Source organism: Ptychodera flava, chromosome 12, assembly GCF_041260155.1.
Source record: "Ptychodera flava strain L36383 chromosome 12, AS_Pfla_20210202, whole genome shotgun sequence".
Lineage (NCBI taxonomy): Eukaryota > Metazoa > Hemichordata > Enteropneusta > Ptychoderidae > Ptychodera > Ptychodera flava.
In genome coordinates, this window is record NC_091939.1 from 40192670 (window position 1) to 40213380 (window position 20711).

General features: G+C 35.2%; 1 protein-coding gene across 6 annotated transcripts; it reads left to right on the forward strand.

Moving 5' to 3' along the window:
- Positions 1–37: 37 nt before the first annotated feature.
- Positions 38–20346, forward strand: LOC139145867 (protein spinster homolog 1-like). Of its 6 annotated transcripts, none has more exons than XM_070717289.1 (11): positions 38–323; positions 1590–1792; positions 2672–2823; positions 3734–3937; positions 4640–4762; positions 5327–5522; positions 10039–10104; positions 10689–10787; positions 12007–12175; positions 14344–14366; positions 16113–20346. In XM_070717289.1, the coding sequence occupies exons 1-10, from the start codon at positions 38–40 to the stop codon at positions 14346–14348; spliced, it is 1503 nt and encodes a 500-aa protein (XP_070573390.1). In that variant the 3' UTR covers positions 14349–14366; positions 16113–20346. The 6 variants fall into 6 exon arrangements, with proteins under 6 accessions (XP_070573390.1, XP_070573391.1, XP_070573387.1 ...); XM_070717290.1 differs by having other exon boundaries at positions 12095–12175; XM_070717286.1 differs by lacking the exon at positions 14344–14366 and having other exon boundaries at positions 12007–12275.
- The last annotated feature ends 365 nt before the right edge of the window (positions 20347–20711 follow it).

Here is a 20711-nt window from a genome sequence, read left to right on the forward strand (position 1 = left end):
CTGTCGGTTACCCAAAGCTCGGGTACCAGTTGGCTAGATGAGTATCCACTTTGATCGAAGTACCGACCAAGTTAACGTTGACAGCATGTCCGGAACTATTACGGACGAATCACCCACGGATCCCTACGGGAGCGAAACAGAGGTGCTCTTGAACCGCGATGATGCACTGCCCAAGCCCACAGAACTTGAAACCCCGACTGAAGAGGGATCGTCCCTTGGTGCAAACAGTGGGCCCGAAGAACCCGGCAAAAGAGGGTATATCACTGTCGGTATTCTGTTTTATGTAAATCTGTTAAATTACATGGACAGATTTACCGTAGCAGGTGAGTCAATGAAGCTCTCTAAAATACCAAACATGAGGCTATAGGAAAGTAATACAGTTGTAAAATAATCATGTGACTATGTCAGGTTTTGAAATTACGTCATATATCGCATGACAATATACATTGACGTTATCGCATGACACAGTGCATGGACGTTACGTCGGTGCACTGTACTACAGGGAAGTTCGGATCTCTTACAATAAAGCAAAAAACTGAAGAGATGAGCGATATCATATGATTTTCCTTCACATCCGATAAAACCTTTTGCATTAATAATATGTTTTAATTTTTTAATCGTTGTATTTACTTGAGTTCAATGATAGACAGTTTGTGTAGATGCATGCCCACTAACATTATGATAATGTACATATGAGCCTACGTCTTCTTATACACCCTCTCGAATATATTTAGAATAATTTTTATTTGATGTCAACATTTTAGTTCATGCCCTAGATGTAAACTAAAATTACAAATGGTCTTTAAAGCCCCCCACTCAGTTATCAGATATTTTCTAATATAAATATTATTTACTTGATGAAATATTCAATTGGAAACAAAAGAATGACAAACTGTTAATGGGCTGTTGATACATTTGCTAATATGAGAACCTGGGATTGAGAAGGGTGCCTTTAAGTTATGGCATGTAACCGCAATAACATAATTTAAATATTTATTTTACCAATCAGCTTTAAATATCGCATGGCAACAAAGATAATATGTCAGTTAGTTTTGTTTTCCATTTCTGAACACAAAAATACACCACAGTGCCACCTGGGTTCCGTTAGAGGTCAAAAATGTTTATGTTGCAGTAGAAAGCTCAGAGAAATATCTCAGGGATTCTTACTGTAACCATTTGAGGAAGCCTCAATCACAGTCATGTAAAATTGATGGATCATCATCGCAACCTACATGGTATATTTTCTGAAACTTCAAAGTATTCAGAGAAGAGAAAGCATACTGCATTGTTTAATAGCTGTTTCTTTCCAGAGAAAAAGTTATCCCAGGTGGGTTAACAGTCCATGCATGACATACTTGAAAAACATGGGACTGCATCTTTCTTATAGGACAAAGTGGGGCTTGTCTGAGGGTGCCATAAATGGTGCGTTCTTACAAACATACCCCTCTAAATTGATGTTAGTTATCATGGGTGCAATATTCTTCAAGTCTTGCCTACTTCCTTTGTAGAATACTCCAAAAGCTCTGAAACCAGGAGCAGAAACCAACCATTTCTCATTTCATGTCAAATTCAATTTCCATTTCTTACAGGGAATCTGAAAAAAATTCAACAATACTACTCACTGAATGATGCAGAAGGCGGTCTTTTACAAACTGTTTTCATTATCATGTATATGATAGCAGCACCTCTATTTGGTTACCTAGGGGATAGGTATAACAGAAAAATAATTATGAGTGTCGGTATATTTTTGTGGTCCTGTTTCACTGTCCTTGGGTCTTTGGTACCAGCACATGTAAGTACAGCCTTGTAATTTTACATTTTTTCCAAGAATTTGGCTCCCAATAACAGAAACTTTTTGTCAGTTTTGTACCTTTATTTTAAGAATTTATTTGTTGCTATATCTTGTACATAGAACTGATCCCTGGCATGTGATGTTCTGGTCATCATCATGTTAAGGCCAAGGAAGCCTCACCCAAAAAACAGTTGACCCAATATAATTTTCAAAGCAACTACTTTTTCTTAGAGAGGTGTATTCCATAGCCTTCTGAAGTAATGGCACCCCTGCTATCATATTGATTTGTTAACTTATTCATTGTGGCCTACTGTTCTTCCGTTTCTCCATTCGCTGTAATCATCTCACACATGAATTCAAGACCTGTGTTCATTGTATTCCCCCATAGTGAATGTATATTCACAACATTTGCAGCATAGCCTGACACATAGGCCATCCCATTCATGATATGATATACCTAAATTTATTAGATTGATCATTCAATATTGCAGCTGCTTCATTTGCCTGCAATTCTTAAGAAGAATATAAAGCATTTATCTGTCTGTCAAGGAAAAGAGTTGTTTTGGTAATAGTTTCAAACCAAACGTGGCGTTGAAGGAAAAAAAAATGAAAAATCACGTTAAAATCACATGAAATTATCATTTTTACCAGCTGTCAAGGACCAGAGGCTAATGTACATATTTTGAATGAACATTGATGCTATGGTTGTACATTTGTCATCATTTTTGAACGTATAGTTTTTGAAAGTCTCTTCAAAACTTTCAGTATTAGACAATTCCTTGTTTTCACACATTAATGATAGAATTTAAATGTTATCTGGAATGAGTTATGTTGAGTGCTTGATGATATTCTTGTCTCGTCTGTTGCATTTTCACACAGTGGGCACCAGCATTTTTTGTTTTACGTGGACTTGTAGGAGTAGGAGAAGCTAGTTATTCTACCATAGCACCAACGATAATTGCTGATTTATTCAGTAAAGGAATGAGAACCAGAATGTTAGCAGTGTTTTACTTTGCTATACCAGTGGGAAGGTAAGACCTTAGAAATAAATGTAATTTCTTAAAATCATTTGAACTCCGTAACCGATCTACACAGGACATCTATTGCTTTTTGTGTCATGCAAATGTCTTAACTCTTCCCCTGTTCTCCGGTGTGCAGGGCGATCTTGATCATTTAGAACCAAGGGAATTGGGCTAAATCACTGTGGTTAAACATTTAGAAACCTAATCCTGTATTTTGCAGTATATCTCCTCTGATAGTGAAATATTTTATGCAATTCTCAGTTTGTTAATTTTCATATGGATGTATCTTTTCTGAGCTGAAAGTGTTCTTTGATTAATCAGCTAGTCAAGGAGTATTGTCGACCTGGTACAGTGGAATATATTCTTATGATGTGGTTCTATGGACTGCGGAGACTTTTGAAGAAGTAACTTAAACTGAAACGTTTATTGTCTCACGAGCACACACTAAAAATTATACCAGCCCAAGGAATAACCCACTTTTACTGTTCACTCAATCTTGCACTCAAGCTGTAAAAATTTACACGTAGTAATGGTGATGTTTCCACCTTTGTTTGTTTCTTTGGAAGAGCCAATCAGGTTGTATTTTTAAATACAATGCACAATCCGTAACAATTATTCTGATTGGTGGGCTGTTCTGGCAGGTGTGTGAGATATGAACATGATCTCCTATGGCAGTGGGTCAGATGTAATGAGTTGACTGGCAGCTAACAAAAACATTAAAGAACAAGCAAAGGCGGAAACATAGCCATCTCTATTGTACATAAATGAAAATAAGGCTGTGTATACATTTGGTTTTCTGTTGATCAAGTACCTTAGAGGAAACTCTCACTTCAAATTCACACAATGTCTACTTTTGTCATCAAATCCAGTGTTGAATGCTAACATGGTATTTTTTTCTGTTTATTTGTTTATTTAACAGTGGGTTAGGATATATCATAGGTACCTATGTTGGACAAGCTTTAGGGGCATGGCAATGGGGACTGCGAGTCACACCAGTATTCGGTGTCATTGCAATATTCCTCATCTTAATACTTGTAAAAGAACCAAAGAGAGGTGCATCTGATGATCACAGTCGAGTAAGGGCGACAAGTTATGGTGAAGATTTGCGTGCCCTGTTAAAAACGTAAGTAAACTTCATTGTTTTGCAAGTTGGGCCCTCATCGGCTTTTCTCAATAAATGGTCAGTTGAGGTTGCTTTAATACATAAAGAAATCATAATGGGAGTTTGATACAATGTCTTTTTTTCTGAGTCCAATCTTTTCTTGTTTTGTTAATTTGTTCCTGTCAAATGTTTATCAGTGAATAAGATTGAAAAACCGACCAGTCTAAGACAGTCTGTAAGCTTCAGATAGCCTTCAGTTTTGAGAGGAAAGTGTTATACCAGTTTGAGTATTCCACTTTATGGTTTATCCACTTCCTGCCTGGCTCATCTGCAGTTACCAGATTAAAATAATAAAGTGTAACATGTCTTTACAACATGTGTGAACAGACTTGGCAATTTGAAGACCATAAAATGATATAGAAATATGATTTTCAGAGATTTGATTTGCTAAAACTTACATAAACAGAGTGTCTGTTACTGACATGAAGAGACTGTGATAGTGTCTGTCACAGCAATGTGTGTTTAGATTTTTCCTCTAAGCACTGTGATTTTTTGCTGATTTTAAATGACCTGAAGTGAAAAGAGTTAACATTTGTGTATGCTCAGTCTGTAAAGTCAGTAAAAAATATGATTTTTGTCTTGTATTTCAACAAACTGCCAATGAATACTGTATTGCCTGGTACACTGTGAATATTTACAAAAACTGATGGTTTTGTTTTTCAGTCCAAGCTACATTTGGTCAACATTTGGCTTTGTTGGTGTGGCTTGGGTGGCAGGATGTCTATCATGGTGGGCACCAACCTACATTGAAGATGCTTATACATTGAGTGGTAAAGACGGATCAAGGTCAGTAGAACTACTAGTTCTTATGAATTCAAGACGTGGATCTCCATATGCATAATATTCATAGTTACATGTGGAAAACTCTTTAGATTAAAATTTCATTGCATATCACAAGTAATTATTTTAATATCAACAAAATTATCAATTTGATTCACACAGTCTTTACTTTTTCATCATTAATATGTCAAATTGTTACTATAGCAATGTTCAATATCTAAAGAATGAGGATGTGTCAGAATACTGTATGAATATAAAAAGACCAAGCAGAAAGAACCCTGAAGAGTATCATCTGTGAATATTCATTGGAGGTTAAATGAAATAACTTTTATTCAATGCAGTGTATCATCATGACCAGGTGATAGTAATATTTAGGAGTTGTTCAACATTTTGACAAATGGTTGAGTTAAAATGGGAAGTGTATAAAAACTTTTAAAAGAAAACTTGATTGGATCTTAGTCCTAACCAATACTTTTGACATCTTTGCATCCTAATGGTTAATATAAACTGTAATTTTGATTGATAAAGATTAGTTGTGAATTTCTAAGTTTCCACTTTTCTTTTTACTAGTACTGCATTGATCTTTGGAGGTATCACCGTGGTAACTGGCATTCTTGGAGTTGCACTTGGAGCAGAGATTGCCAGACGCTGGAAGAAGTACAATCCAAGGGCAGACCCTCTAGTCTGTGGCATTGGTCTCATTGGGTGTTCACCATTTCTTTATTTTGTAATTACTCTGGCCCATAAACACCATATCATTTCATGGGTAAGTAAGACTACCTTATTTCTGCACAGATTTGATGTAGCATATTACTAACCATCATGTAGTCATGACAATGAGAGCTGACAGTGAAATCAAATGTATCCATTGGTGTGGGGGAAAAAAACTGCTTTTGGTTCAGTTTGCATATTGCCATACACTGTGAACTTGCTGTTGACATGATTGTCTGGCCAGTTGGTTCTAGCAATAAATGAGCACAGATGCCGTACTATTGTCATATTTCTATAGAAAGGACAATGATATTCATCTTCCACTTATCCTAAGTTACAGAGTGTACTTACTCTATTTATTAAATCAATATTGTGATGTCTGCCTTCTTCTATTGCTAATGGTGCTGCAGATTATCAAAACAGAACAAAGGCTTGAATATGAATAAGTGTGCAGTTTTGGTTTTTATGTAATACTGTATTCCCATGGTCATTTACATGCATCTGACACTCAAGTGAAACACTCTGACATAATAAGTAAATGTTTATTGTCTTCTTCTTGAAATAACCAATCATATCCAAAACCATATGGAAATATATGTTTATCAAAGACATTGCCATGGTATATCTACTCAAATTACTGAGCTTAATCAATATGAGATATGCTTGTTTCAGCAGACAGTCCCTAAGTATTTGAAATAACATTCTACATGTAATGTTGTGGCGAATGTGATTAACCACATTCCCCAATTACAGCTTCACTACCAGGTAGTTGCATTGCTCGGTATGCAAAGTACTGAAAAAAACAATTTCTCTTTATACCAATTCAAGAACATGAAAAAAAATAAATGCCCAGATTTCAGCATCTTGGCATAGAATAGCAAGAACCATAGAATCAAACAGTTTAAAATGACAGTTCAATAGGAAATTACCAACTCTATATGAAGCTACAGAAATAATTTTCATAGCTTTGCTACCCTGATCTGCAAAGTTTACCACCGCTTTTGATCAGGTATTTCTTGAAAATAATAACAAATTAATGTATTTACAATATGTTACAACATTAACGTTTCAATCACTGAGGTACCATTTATCTGGACTAGACTTACTACTTCCTTCATGAAAAATAACATTTTCGGTTTTGCTTAAATTCACTTTTCATGTGCCACATTTTTTACAACATTGAGCAAAAACACCTATTAGGTTTTATAAGTTTCCGACTGAATCTGCAAACAGAATAATATCATCTGCATAAAATTGACAAAATATATCATACATTTCTTGTGTTAACTTTATACCCATCTGACCTGCATTCCTCAACTTACCATTCAATTCTTCAATGAAGAAGGAAAATAAAGCACAGCCTTGGCAAATGCCACTGGGTAAACAAAGTATGATTTATCTAATCAAATGCTTTAGAAAAGTTGAAATATAGCAGTAAAATTTCCCCAGCTGACACTCAATATTTTTGGATTATGGCATATAATACAAATATGTTGTCAACAGTACTATGTCCCTTATGGAATCTGCCCTGACAATCAGATATAATATCCATTAATTCCAACCATTAAGTAAGTCTTTCATTTAGGACGGAAGTGAAAATTTGGCCAACAAAGAGATACCCCTATAGTTATGCAAATCATCCCTAGAGCCTTTCTTTCAAAGAGGAATGACAATAGCACTGGACCATCCGGTGGAGAAATTTCAGATTCAAAGATGTAATTGAAAAGCTCACCCAGAAGTGGTAAAATTCAATTTGTGGAATATTGATAAAATTTACCTGGTATCCTATTTGGACCAGATGCTTACCCATGTTTTAAACTACACAGATTTCTAATAATTTTTATCTTCTGTGATTGGTTAATTAATTTCTCTAACGTAATCTATCTGCATTAGTTTCTGCTGGTGAAACATAATTGTCAACTATCCTTAATAGACTGAAAACAATCCATGTCATTCTAATATCCATCTTCACGATTACATTGGAATTATCTATGCAAACCTCAAAATAAGTGTATTACAAATCTATATCTGGATCATGTTGTCAGTACCTTTCTGACAGACAATTATTTTCAATGCACTCAAAAACTTCTCGGCTCCCTTTGACAAGGCTTCTTGCTTCTACTCTCTGTTCTTTGATAGACCATTGATAATTGTGTTTACTATCATGACAAGTCTGTTTGAAAGTCCTCATAGCCAATTTGTCATTGCTGAAGTTCAAACTGGGTTTTTTTGGTCTAAAATATGTTAGCTTTTCATACATGGTAGATGTGGTCTCACAAACCTTTCCAAACCAAGATGGATGTTTCTGTGATGTCCAAGTGTTATTTTCAGCAATACTGAAATAGCATTGACTAACAGCTGTCTTGACTTCTTTGTAGTTTTCAAATAGCAGGGTTTATGTGTGATAGTTAAAATGTAGCTTTTTCCAATGTTTTTGGACATTGTGTGAAGCAGGAGTACTTAATTAAATTTAAGAATGTTCATGAACATGGATACACTTTTCAGTAGTTTGAAACATTGGCATCTCTCAGTTTGAACAAGATGCCTTGAAGTTTTCATAAATATTTCTTGAACTAATCCAGTACATGGTGTGGGAGTACAAAAATTGTCAACGTTTTGATCAATGTCCTTTCCAGGCCATGAGGAACCAAGCTACATGTCAAAGTGATAGAAGTGAAGTAGTTACCAATGCAATGCTTTTCATGGGTTGTTAGTTGCTTATCCACAAAATCCTGCAGTCAACGCAGGAGATTAAAAAGACACGAATTCACTGCACTTTGTGATAGCATTATTCTATAGCATGGCAGTAAATCTTTGAAAATAAATGTGCATAGTAGATATGCTTTATGGACACATCACTCCCTGACCTAATCTTTAAAAAAGATCATAAAAATCATAGACCCTAAACATTTTATGTGTCAGGGCTCGAAATTAACTTTTTTCCCTGGTAGTCCAATTGGGCTACCATTTTCTAAAGTTGGTAGCCCAGTGACAAGGTTTGGTAGCCCATGCATGAATGAAGGTTTTTTGTAAAGGATATTTTTATTTATCTCTAGACAATGAAATATTCATTTTGCATGATTCTATCCAGGAAGTGAATTTTCTAGTCTTTCGACATCAATACCTGCAGATCATAACCTTAGGAGAACGGTATAGCATGTGCAGTGGACAAGGGTGACGCCTCAAAGTTTGAGGACCAATTCACACTTACGCAGAGCTTCAATGCAAATTTTGATGTTCGTCATGACAACGACTTTTCACTTAGCACGTGTAAACATAGCATGGCTAAAATAGATTGGCTATGAATTTCAGGATGACAACTTGGTATAGTCATGTTCCCAATACTTTCGTGGCAATTTTGGCTATATTTCTCCACCATAGTACACTATCATGGGATGATCTCGTACACTTCGGAAAGCGTAATTTGTGGATGGCCCGACAGCTTTTTCTTTGCAGTTTTAATAATTTTGTGTTTAATTGTGATTGATACCTTTTGATTAAATAACTATGAAAATGAATTTTCATAGGCCATTATTTCCAAAGCCTGTCATCCAAGTACATCAGTTCAGATAATGATATTTTCTTGAAAGTTTGTCTCAACAAATTAGACTGCACTATCGCCTTTTAACTTGCATAACAAAGTCATAGTTTGGCTTTTCTGTGTCAAGCTTAGTAGACTGTATGAGCGTTGGTCATCTCACAGCGATCAACATCATGTCGCCCGCTAAGCAATTTCATGTCCCAGGCTTTGGTAGTCCGTGTGGGCTACCATTTCATGGGTTTTGGTAGCCCCAGGGAAAAGTTGGTAGTCTGTGGACGCGGGACTACCGCTAATTTCGAGCCCTGTGTGTTGTGAAGTTGGTTTATGTTGGTGTTGATGGAACTATCCTAGCCGACTAATGTTTTAGTTTTGTACAAAACGTGGCAGTTGAGTAATTTTTTTTGTTACGTACTGCTTGTACTTGCAAAAGATTTTTAGAGTATCGTCAGAGTTATCTACAAAACCAGAGAAAACTTTGCACAGTATAAGCACGCATGATAAAGATATCAGCATTTCAACATACTGACTTGTTAGGCTTGGTCCTAGTCTGACATACACATGTAGCAGATCAAGCCAGCCAAGGTGATAAGATAATTCCATTATTTGATTAACATAACCCAGATGATGTATCGGTAAAAAAAGACCACAGTTGCCATCCCTCTATTTTAGGGTCTATTTAAAAATAGAGAACTGAAACCACTGAATAAAAAATGTCATTTTCCCAGGCACTAGATCATTAAGCTTTATTTGACACAGTCTGTTCACAATTTGTTGTTAGCTTGCATATTTTCAATGAAAGACAGAAGAAATAATTATGAATACCATATGATGTCATGGTAATCAAACCTGTTTGTATGACACGATAGATGATAATACACAGATATTTTAAATTCTCTTCCCTGACTGCTCTCTAATTGCAGATAAGATCTTTAAATCTCGCCTCAAACCCCCAACTTCAACCAGTATACCAACTATGTAAAAGACCTCCGAGAATAATTGTTCAATTGTCCTGTGTACCGTTGTTTTTCAGATTCTTATATTTTTTGGAGAGACGTTTCTCAGCTTGAATTGGGCTGTTACTGCAGATATACTCCTGGTAAGAACTGTGTTTCCGATGTAACCTTTGGAGAATGTGAATGGGTGTGTGTATTCTATTTCTCAGGTGACCTTTGACCTATTCAAGTATCGCCATTCATAATTTATGAGCATTTCCATGAAACACATACAGTAACTGTCACACACCTGCCAATATGAGAAGGCGTTATCTACTTGTTGGATATTGGGTCAGCAGTCTTCAATTGACAAATTAAATGTCTTGTAAACACTTTTCATAAACATAGTGTGCTCTTTGAAATGCCATCAATGTTGTATTTTTTTCTTATTTGGATATTCTTGACGAGTCAAAACAAAGGCAATCCACTGACAGTCAAAAGATTTGGATGGAGAATTTTTAGTAATTTAGAAATACCAATCACAATGAGGCGATAGCTGCTCCACTTCACTGCAATCTCAGGGTACTGAAATTATGTTTTAGAATTAATCTCACTAAACCATAAAGTCATATGCTGTTCATTATTGATGCAAGAAGGTATTGAAATGGTAAAGAGTCAGCATGTTTGTAATTCTTTGAAACATGTGAAAACGTGATATCTAAAAAATGGCATGTCTTATACATTACAGTATGTTGTGATACCAACACGACGGTCCACAGCAAATGCATTTCAGATGTTACTTTCACACACACTAGGCGATGCTACTAGTCCCTATATTGTAGGTCAGGTAAGACAAAGAACTACCTTCCCTGTCTGACTTCAATATTTCACCTTTTTTGTTTGTTTCTCAGTGGAGATACCAGCTAATGAAGCTTTTTATACTGTATCCAGTTGTTGTAACGTCCGTAAAGCTAACGATTCAGGAAGTGAAACCTCAGTGTTTGAGTAGTGGAACTATATAGTGTTTGAGTATCGTTCAAATGATAAACATAGTGTCACAATAGAAAACCATAGTCTGTGTCATATTGGTGAAATATGAGCAGTTATTAAACGGGAAGTTACAGGACCGTGGGCACACAATAGGGGATTACTGATGATGCAGCCATTTGCATACACTGGGCGGGAGTTTTTGAATTGTCACAGCATTGCATTGACCGCAAGATAAATTTAAATAATCATGATGGGCACTTTCTTGACATATGCAAAGAGGGGTTGAATGGTTGTACAGGGAACACATTTTGAAACATACGTGTTTTCTGACAGAAAAAAGGAACGCTTTTCAGTTTTCTTTCAACTCAAGTTTAGTCGCTATATTTTCACAGACATCATATGCAAGGTTCAATGACAATGAAAGCCTGAAACATTGCAAAATTATGTGATTCTTGGACCAAACACGGCATGTCCGATCAGAGCGTTGTTTTCTTTTACATTTGCATAGGTTTATGATAATCCGGCTTTTATAGGTGAAGTTCTGTTGAAATTGAATATTGAATTTCAGATTAACTGTACTTACAAGAATTTTACAAGTTCCAATTGCTGCTCATTCACGTACATACATCTCCACATGAGAACTTGTTGTCTCTGAAAAACAAAATCTTGATGGAAAACATAGGATTCACATTGTCAGTAATTTTCCAGACCTCTATTTTCCAGGTTTGTTTGAGTTTTAGGCTCATGTTTGGTTCATCAGTTCTGTCATGTTGCCATTGGGAGTTGTCAACCATGACATGATCAACTCATAATGTCAGTTATCTGTGAAGTGATAGGAAATATATCACTGGTATGAAGATTGTGTTGAATGCAATGCAATGAGCATTGCAAAGTAACCTGAAGTAGTGATTATCAAAAGTTAACAACATAGAAAAGGCCATTTTAAAGTATTTGTGTGAACCCATACATGTGCTACTGTCTCATTGACATTGGAAATAAAGCAAATATTCATACATTGTCATTTGTTTCCATATCAGTCTCACATTTTAAATCTTTCCCTTGATATCATTTCACAGATTGCTGATGGTATACGTGGTGATAAAACCAACATCTTTGCTCAATTTACATCTTTGCAATATGCACTCTACTTGAACTGTTTTGTAGCCATCCTTGGAGGTGCTTCTTACCTTATTGTTTCATTCTACGTGGAGGAAGACAAGAAGAAAGCTGAGAATGAAGCTAAAGGTAGAGAAATCAATGAGATGTTTGTTGAGTATTCTGACACTGAAGATGCTTCTCTCTTGTTCAGTAATTCGCCATCCTACGCTGATGATTTTAAGAAAAGGTTTGTACTACTTTGTGACATTGTGATGCCAGATATGTTGATTGAGGTCTGCATTTATCACGTCTGTAATGTCAAACATAAGCTACCTTTATGCCAATGTGCCTGGTCATTGGACATTGATTTGTAAACCCAGTGTCATCAGCTTCATTGCCTGGGTAAAGCGCGATTGTCAGCTTTTGCATCAAATTCCAATCCATCCATTGGAAGCGTTGGTGTTAATTCATGCAAAACTCATGCAGATCTCTTTGCTGTTGCTGAAAAATGGTGGTGCCTGCAACTGTTTGGTTCATCAGTTCTGTCATGTTACCATGGAGATAAAAACATCAGTTTCTGAATTGTCATCATTGAATTAATATTGCAATGTTTGTCCCATGAAAATGATGTTTTCTTGAAAATTTGATGGTCTGTTCTATTCTTTATCAACTGTACTTGATTTGTATAAAGTGCATTCAGTGTTGTTACTTAGTATGTGAATTTCAATCAGAAAGTTTCACAACAGAATCCCTGCATGAACTCATATACAGATTGTTTGCCAGTTCCATGGCAGATCATTGCAGAGCTTATATAAGTAAATTCAATAAAAAAATTTCCATACTTTCCATAATGTATCATGCACCGGTATGTTTTAGGATGTTTCATACCGGTATTTGGATCACATTCACTACGAATTCCTTCATCTCAATCATCGCTGGCTGACATGTTTGAAACAAGCAACATTCACAAAGTAGTAGATCATCAGTGTAGTGATTGCATTTCACTGAACAAGCTTGCACTATGTCTTGAAGAATACAACAGGTATCTGTATCTTTCTACTCTCTCCTGTCTTCTTTTCTTAATCTTGTAAGTCCTATTTCTTCCATCCTTACCTATTACGTCTGCTTCTTTGGTATCATCCATTGTTATAAGCTGTAGGGTTTGACCATTGTACAGGAAATGGGGGTGAAAATGTAACATATGTATATTATTGTATGGAATGTGTAATTTGAAACAGACTGCTAGAATGCTTGAAGTATGACACCAAAATGCTGGTATAGATATTTTCACTCTCACTGCTGCATTGGATACAATAGAAATTACGAATGAAATTTCAAAAGTAGCATCGTACATGAAAGTGGAAATATCTCTCCCCAATATCTTCATTCTGCACTACTCTGTCATCATCATGTCTGTTTGTCAATAGAATCTGATCATAGCCTGACATTGTTTAAAAAATTAGTGAATAAGTACTTGATTGAACGTAGGAAGAAGGTAGTAATAATACTCATAGTATATCTGTGAATGTTGTAAGCATAAATGTAGTTGCAATGAGAATAATGTTGTTTATAAAGGATGATAAGCTGGTAAAAGCCTACTAGTGTCTCTTCGCCATGATTCCCTTTAGAACATTAAGATAAGCGTTTGAGGAGACATCAGCAATGTTTCTGCTATTCATAAATCACTAATTACCACTATTACGCAACCTGAGCAAGAATGCTTAAGAGTTGAAAGTATGAACAATTTTAATTGCATTCTGCAGTCATTTCAACAGATGGATGTATACATATATGTAAAAATTTGCAATCTGCATATACTGCTCCATATGGCTGCTATTTGGCAGATGTTAGCCATGCATTTATCATACCAGAAATTTTTACGCTGTGACATCTTGGTCTACAAACTTGAACATCATGTATCCAGTTATATTGTTTGTGCTTATCCACAGACAATGGCTGTCTATAGCTTATAACATGCTGATCAACATAAATCCACTCACACCCTGCTTTCATATTCTGGTCCAACCAAACAATTGAAAACATTGGAGTTTAAACCAAGCAAGGGCAATAAATAAGGTTGATGTAGTAAAACTCTCTTAGTGATTTTTTGTCATGATAAATGTTTCCATTGAACTACACCATTCACGGCACAGTGACCAACCAAGGGTCATATAAAGTGGGTGATTTTGGTAGCACCTATCATTACAATGATGTGTGGTGATGGTTTTTGCTGATGGGCTCATCTAATGGTATTTGAAAACTAAAAATTTGGTCATTCCAATTTCGCACACTCCATATTTCTTATCATTTTTCAGGCTAGAAATACCTTCCAATAAAGGTTAGCTGCTCATAAATGCATCACAGAATTTTATGAGTTTCATAGTGTTTTATGTCATATGCCATAGTTGTTTCATTGACCCATTCATAGTTGTTGTCGTCGTAGCATTCTTGCATCAACCCATTCTATGCTTTTAATATCCCAGTCCTGACATTTGCCTCCAGAGTTCCTGTTACAAACTATCATTGTCATGAGTTGTGCTGCAGAAAAATATCTTATTTAGAAGTCTTTCATAGGCACATGGTTTTTATCTATCTCTCGTCAACTGAATACTAGAAAACTCACTTGTAATTTCTGTAATACTGTTGAAATATTTATTGGTGGATTATTAACAATGAAATTGAGAAACCATTTGTCACTTACACATGCAACTAACAGGCTAAGAGTCATTTTGCCAGACAAAAAGTAATTTTGGACTTGGTCTTTTGACAGTACAGTGGTTTAAATAGGGAAATGTAATTTTTTTTCCTATCAAATTTACAAACATGAATTGATTGCTGAATTACATTACTAAAAGTCTGACAGTGTCAGTCATAATCTTGAAATAAATTGAAATGCTCTGTTTTTCCCTGCAAGATGTCATGATCACTTTGTTTTGCAATTTTGCTAAAATTAGAGAAGATGCAAAATTTTATTTCTTTTGTTGATATAACATTGTGACAGGAAAAGAAAAAGATAAACACTCCTGAACTTTGAAGTTTTCATTTTGAAGAAAATAATTTTTGTTGAAAATAAACTATCGCTACATTTTTTGTTGACAATGAGCACAAAGTTTGAATTGATATTTCACAAATTCCAAAACTGCAGTTGTGGTCAGTCTGTATTACACTGTATCACCTGCTAAGCTACTGAATGACCCATAGCTCTCCTATATCTGATAGACAGCCACTGTGTTATCAATGTGATAAATTGCCAAGTGATGTTTGATCTGCCAAATCGACTTCCTGTTTTGTACTCTTTCACCATTAACTAAACTAACTAAAATAAAAGTCATGAGCTTTGTGAAACCATGCTGACTAACTGTGAATAAAAGGAAAGAGCGCCCTCACACAGGAATTGTTCTGTCAGCCTTTTTGCTGATGATGTAAAGGATATAGTTATCACATGACATATTAATGATTAAATTTGGGAACCATAGTGTAATGTCACCTTGATCATCATTTTTCTCTAACTTTCTTTCGGTACATTTTCAAGATTTGTGATTTATAACATTTGTTTAATCATATCTTCCAACCCCAATAATTTAAAAGTAGCATTGACCTAAACCCTAATTATAACTTTACTAACTTTATTTCTCATTAAACGGGGGTAAATATGTTCCAGATTTTGAAAGAGACAATTTCTGCTACAGCTTGCTATTTTCTTGTTTCTTCATAAATGAGTCAATGAGTCCTAATATGGAACTGTTTGATAAACAGAAAGTTACAATGAAACTGAGAAAGTTGCTATACTTTCCCTCTGTTGTATAAGGACTTCTCAAGAAGATAAATACTTTTAGAAAATTATGACATAACATTAAATCTTTTGAAATTTGTCACTTTCAAATTTGGGAACAATTTGTATTGTTATTATCACTGATGTAAGTTTCCTTTAACGCTAAATTACAAACTAACAAAATATGTAAACACCCATATATGAACACAAATAGAGGACAAAATCATAAAACTTATAGTTATCTAGTATTTTCAAAACAAATTTATTGACTTGTAGACTGGAAGGTAAGTGAGTGACCTTTGTTTCTTTCAGGACTGGAAGTAGAAGACGCAAGAGTCGTTAATCACGATCCGCATATTATTGATGCAGTTGAAACAGACAGTACAACAGGAAACATCAATATCTGAAACAAAGTACGACAGGGAACATTAACATCTGAAACAAACTCAAGAATCTTCCTTCAACTCATTTCCTACTTGTACACTGGGTGCATTTTGTCCACCTTGTCACAGTTCATTGGCCAATGATGTTAATATTGTGAACAACACCTCTGCAACTACAAGTATATATCTATTTGCATATAGAGCTGATCAGTCATCTGCCAAGATATCTATCCAGAGTCTAAATAGGTACCTATGTTTTGTTTTGAACATTACTTATAGCTTTCTTTTCAACTGATGTCACTTTCCAGTTAAGGGAGGATAAAGTAGAAACATGTGACCATAATTCCCAAACACTTGCATTATGGGAAAGAAAGATTTCTTACAAATAGCCACATTGTCACATCTGTAACAATTGTAGTACTGTCAACCATTGCATGGACAGTTACAGGCCGGACAGGGTCTATAATGTACAGGGGTTAAGGCTGTCCATTTACATGGTTAAGGAATTAATCTATGTCTGTTGATGAAGTCAAAGATTTATCAAGCTTTTGCTTGAGTTATAAGTTCTCAGAATTGAAAATCATGGCTTTTTGACTGAGAATTGTTAAAAGATATAAGCCCTCAATTCTTCTGTTGTTGTGAATTATGTTGTTTTAGAATGAAATGTTTTTGCTGAAAGCAAGATAGATTTGTCATCCCAGTTACTTTGTCTTCCATTTTCATACCTTTGCCTTGTTTTACAACTTTGATCATTTACAATAGTTGTGTTACCCTTTCTATGCCATAGTGTTTTAACAAACTATTAGTTGTAGCCCTCTTCTCTGTTTGGCTGTTGTTTTTATTTTGCTCGGTCTTACTTTTTTTGTAATAAAATTTTCAAAGTTTCAGTATTCAATGAATGCATCAGAGTGGTAGATGGTACCATAGACTACTGTTAAAATATTTTATCCTCTTTACACATATACAAGATGAGCAATGTTCATTGTATTTGGCAGCTGAAAATATTTTCCTGAAAATTGTTTTGATCATTTTTACCTTAAGTTTGAGATCAAGATGACAGAATTTTTCAACAAAATATGTAGCTTTTCAGTTTTTCTTACATCAAAGCATGGCACTTCTGCATAAGATCATACAATAAGTATTACATATGGTGATGCACATTGTACTACAAATTTTTCTCTGTAGATATCACAGAGGTTTGTGAAATAATGCAAGACTGACAATCTTCTGATTTGATGTTGTGTTCGATTTCTTACTAAATGTATGATGGTGTAACCCAGGCTTTTCCGTTGCCTTTATCTGATGATGTTGTCTGTCTTTGTGTGATCTGCTTTGACAAAACAAAGTCATTGTCTGAAAACCTGTATTCTCCTTTGCTTTGTTACTTCTTTGCTGTCAAGTTTTTTGACAGAAAACAGTTTCATAAGTCACCAGACATACAGGAACATTTTACAAAATACATCAGATCTGATAACTTATAAAGATCCATCCACTGGCAGGTTTCTGCTATCAGTAATTATGTCCTGTGTTCTTTCATTGTTACAACTAGCTGGATAAAAAAACCCAGCTTTCTTCAGGCTGATTATAACAGAAACACACTTTGACTTCATTTAAACCCTTACATGAGCATGTAAAGACTGTATATCTTCTAGTTGTCCATTCCTTAGAATCATCTATTCCATAGAATTATAATCCAGTGTAAAACCAGTTTGCCAACAATCAAAAACAGAATGGCCCTTGAGATCATGCATAATAATTAGAATTTAGGGTTTTCAGAAATATTCAATATGTGAAAAATAAGTGCAGTTTATTTTCTTTCAAGATGTCGCTAATGTATTTTGCTTCATTGAGGTTTTGTTGCTATATCCTGAGATATCCTATGTTTTTCTTCAGCAACAGCCCATCCTACAAAAATGGTAGAATTGTCTTTGCTGAGAATGGAACACTATATTACACCAAGACAATATCCTTACATCAAGATGTGATATTTTTTAAAAACTTTTTGAAGTGTTGAATTGTTTATTATCTCAGGAATCAGAAATATTTTAAAGAAAATACAATGAAGTTTGTAGCGAATGTAAATTTGTCTATTTGGTTTGTATAATTGTATGTCACTTATATTAAAAAACAGGTCCTCAAGATGGACTGAGTTTCACAGAAGGGATTAATTTTTGCAAGAGGTCAGCGGTTTGTGAGTTTAGCTCATCAAAGGTGTGAAACAAGAAAAAAATATCTCTCGAACAAACATCTCAGCTGAATACGAATTAAACAGTATGATATATGCAAACCTTGAGACTGGGAAACCGATGTGCATATATTGATTATAGGTATATTGGTTATGCAAGCATTGTGTTACAGCAAACACTGAGCACTAATGGTAGTAGATTCGCACGTAACAAGTTAAAGCCCATATGATCAACCAAGTCAAACCAATACATTTTTCAAAGTGTCAGTTATACTGGGTCTACATAATGACAACAAATTTATGCAGGTCCATGTAAAACCATAGGATAACTACCATATTTTTTCTGTTCTTGACAGAAAAATTAATATTGTTTCAGCAATACTGTTTTGCTTCCTGTATAGTGCTTTCTGAATGAAGTCACTCTCAGACTGGTTTTATATAATAAGACCATTGACTTTATTTTCTGTAAGCAATCTATGCTTCAGTTGTGTTTTTACTGAGAGAAACAGAAACAGTCAAGAAAGAATACCTACCATAGAGCCATGCTGTACAGGAGATTAACATTTCCACAGCAAAACTACACATCCTTGTCTCAAACATTCTGTGGCTCTTCATTTTAATGCAAGCTCTAATATTACTGTGCCTCACTGAAGTTGCATCTCACAAGAGGAGAAGGGCTGTAGTCAAATATTTTATTTGGTACAAGCACCATCCCTCCACCCACCGGTCCGGTGGGTGGAGGGACGGTGGTACAAGTGAATAATTTTGGATGACATGGTAGAAACCATTTTTGATTTAAGGGACATAACACTAAACTGCAGAAACCAAACATAATCATGTAAGTGACATGGTGTTTCTTTCCTCCATATTACAGTACAGTTTAGTTACGCTTTTTATGAAATTACGAAAGGTCACAACACGGTGCAATTATCAATGCCCAAGACAAGATAAGCATATACATTTTGTTGTTATATGGAGATTGCCAGTTGTTACAAGTTTGTATTGTTTCACAGGTTTTCCGGAGCAGTATATCACAATCCATGGCAAATCATCACAGCTTGCAGTGTGTAGACAACGATTATGTTTTCAACTTAACTTGAAATTGCAGTCATTGAAGTTCAAACTAAGACAAGATGACCAGACTACTGTAGAAAATACAAGTCATCCACAGCAGACTCACATATATTGTACAATACATAGTGTTACATTAACAGATTTACTATATTGGGATCAAGTACTCATCCAAGATGGATATGGATCATGTGAAATCTGTATATAATCTGTTTTTATGGTCTATTTAAGCAATAAAGCACCCCCAGCGATGGTAAACCACGAGATTTTGACCAGTTCACGACATATATGCACGATCGATAGCGAGTGCATATATGAAGTGGACCGGTCAAAATAAAGTGGTATACCATTGCTGTGTGTGCTTTATTGCTTAAATATACAGTGAACATATATTGAGAAACAGTTGTCTAAACCCAGCTTGAAGGATACAACAATAGAAAACACTTCTGGAACAGAATAAAAATATCAGTGTTTCAAAATATCACAATTTTGATGTGAACATGATATGATAATGTACACATCTATGTGTATGTTACAATAAATGTGAGCCTGCTGTGCAATAGTGTGTTTCTACATCTGTGTAATGATCATGTTCAAGCGAGAAACTTCAGATAATTATAGCAATTCCGGGCACCATGGGAAAGCCCAAAACAATTCATCGATGGTGATTGTGTAGACCTGTTTGCAGGGAATTCTGGATGAACTGATCAAAATGTGTGCCAGCTATCTACCTTACAATCTATGATGATTTTGTATATACTATGCTTTCAAAGCATCCATTTCCAAAACAGGTGTATTTTAGAAATGTGTAGCATTTTAGTAACACTACATTGATGCATGGCAAAAGTACATGTTGTATGGCACCTAAATAGGAATTTGATAAAAATAAAAGTGACAAGTATTGAAATTTATGTGCCTTTATTCCATTCATGCAAATGATGATGTGAGTGTTATTGTGATTGATTTTTGTAAATTTTTAAATTCATTTGAATAACTGTCATTTTAAATGTGGGCGTCTGGTTGTCTTGGTAACAGATGGAACTAATAGTATGATAAAGTTTGTGTTTGTGGTTTTGTATGTGGGCCTTGAATGATCCTTTCTGTTCAATTGTAATTAGATATAAACATGATGTATTCCTACTGGAGGACATACTATCATCAGAGCCTGGGTGATATATCCCAGTAAGTACCTGTTACGTTGAAACTCAATAAAACCATGGATGTTGGTGTTTCTTGTAAAAATTTCTCTGGCTTCATTTGTACAGCAACAAT

Coding starts and splice junctions, on each gene's coding strand:
- LOC139145867 (XM_070717286.1), top strand. CDS start 38: ATGAGTATCCACTTTGATCGAAGTACCGACCAAGTTAACGTTGACAGC. Junction 4,763..5,326: donor AGTGGTAAAGACGGATCAAG/GTCAGTAGAACT, acceptor TCTTTTTACTAG/TACTGCATTGATCTTTGGAG. Junction 10,788..12,006: donor GTCCCTATATTGTAGGTCAG/GTAAGACAAAGA, acceptor ATCATTTCACAG/ATTGCTGATGGTATACGTGG.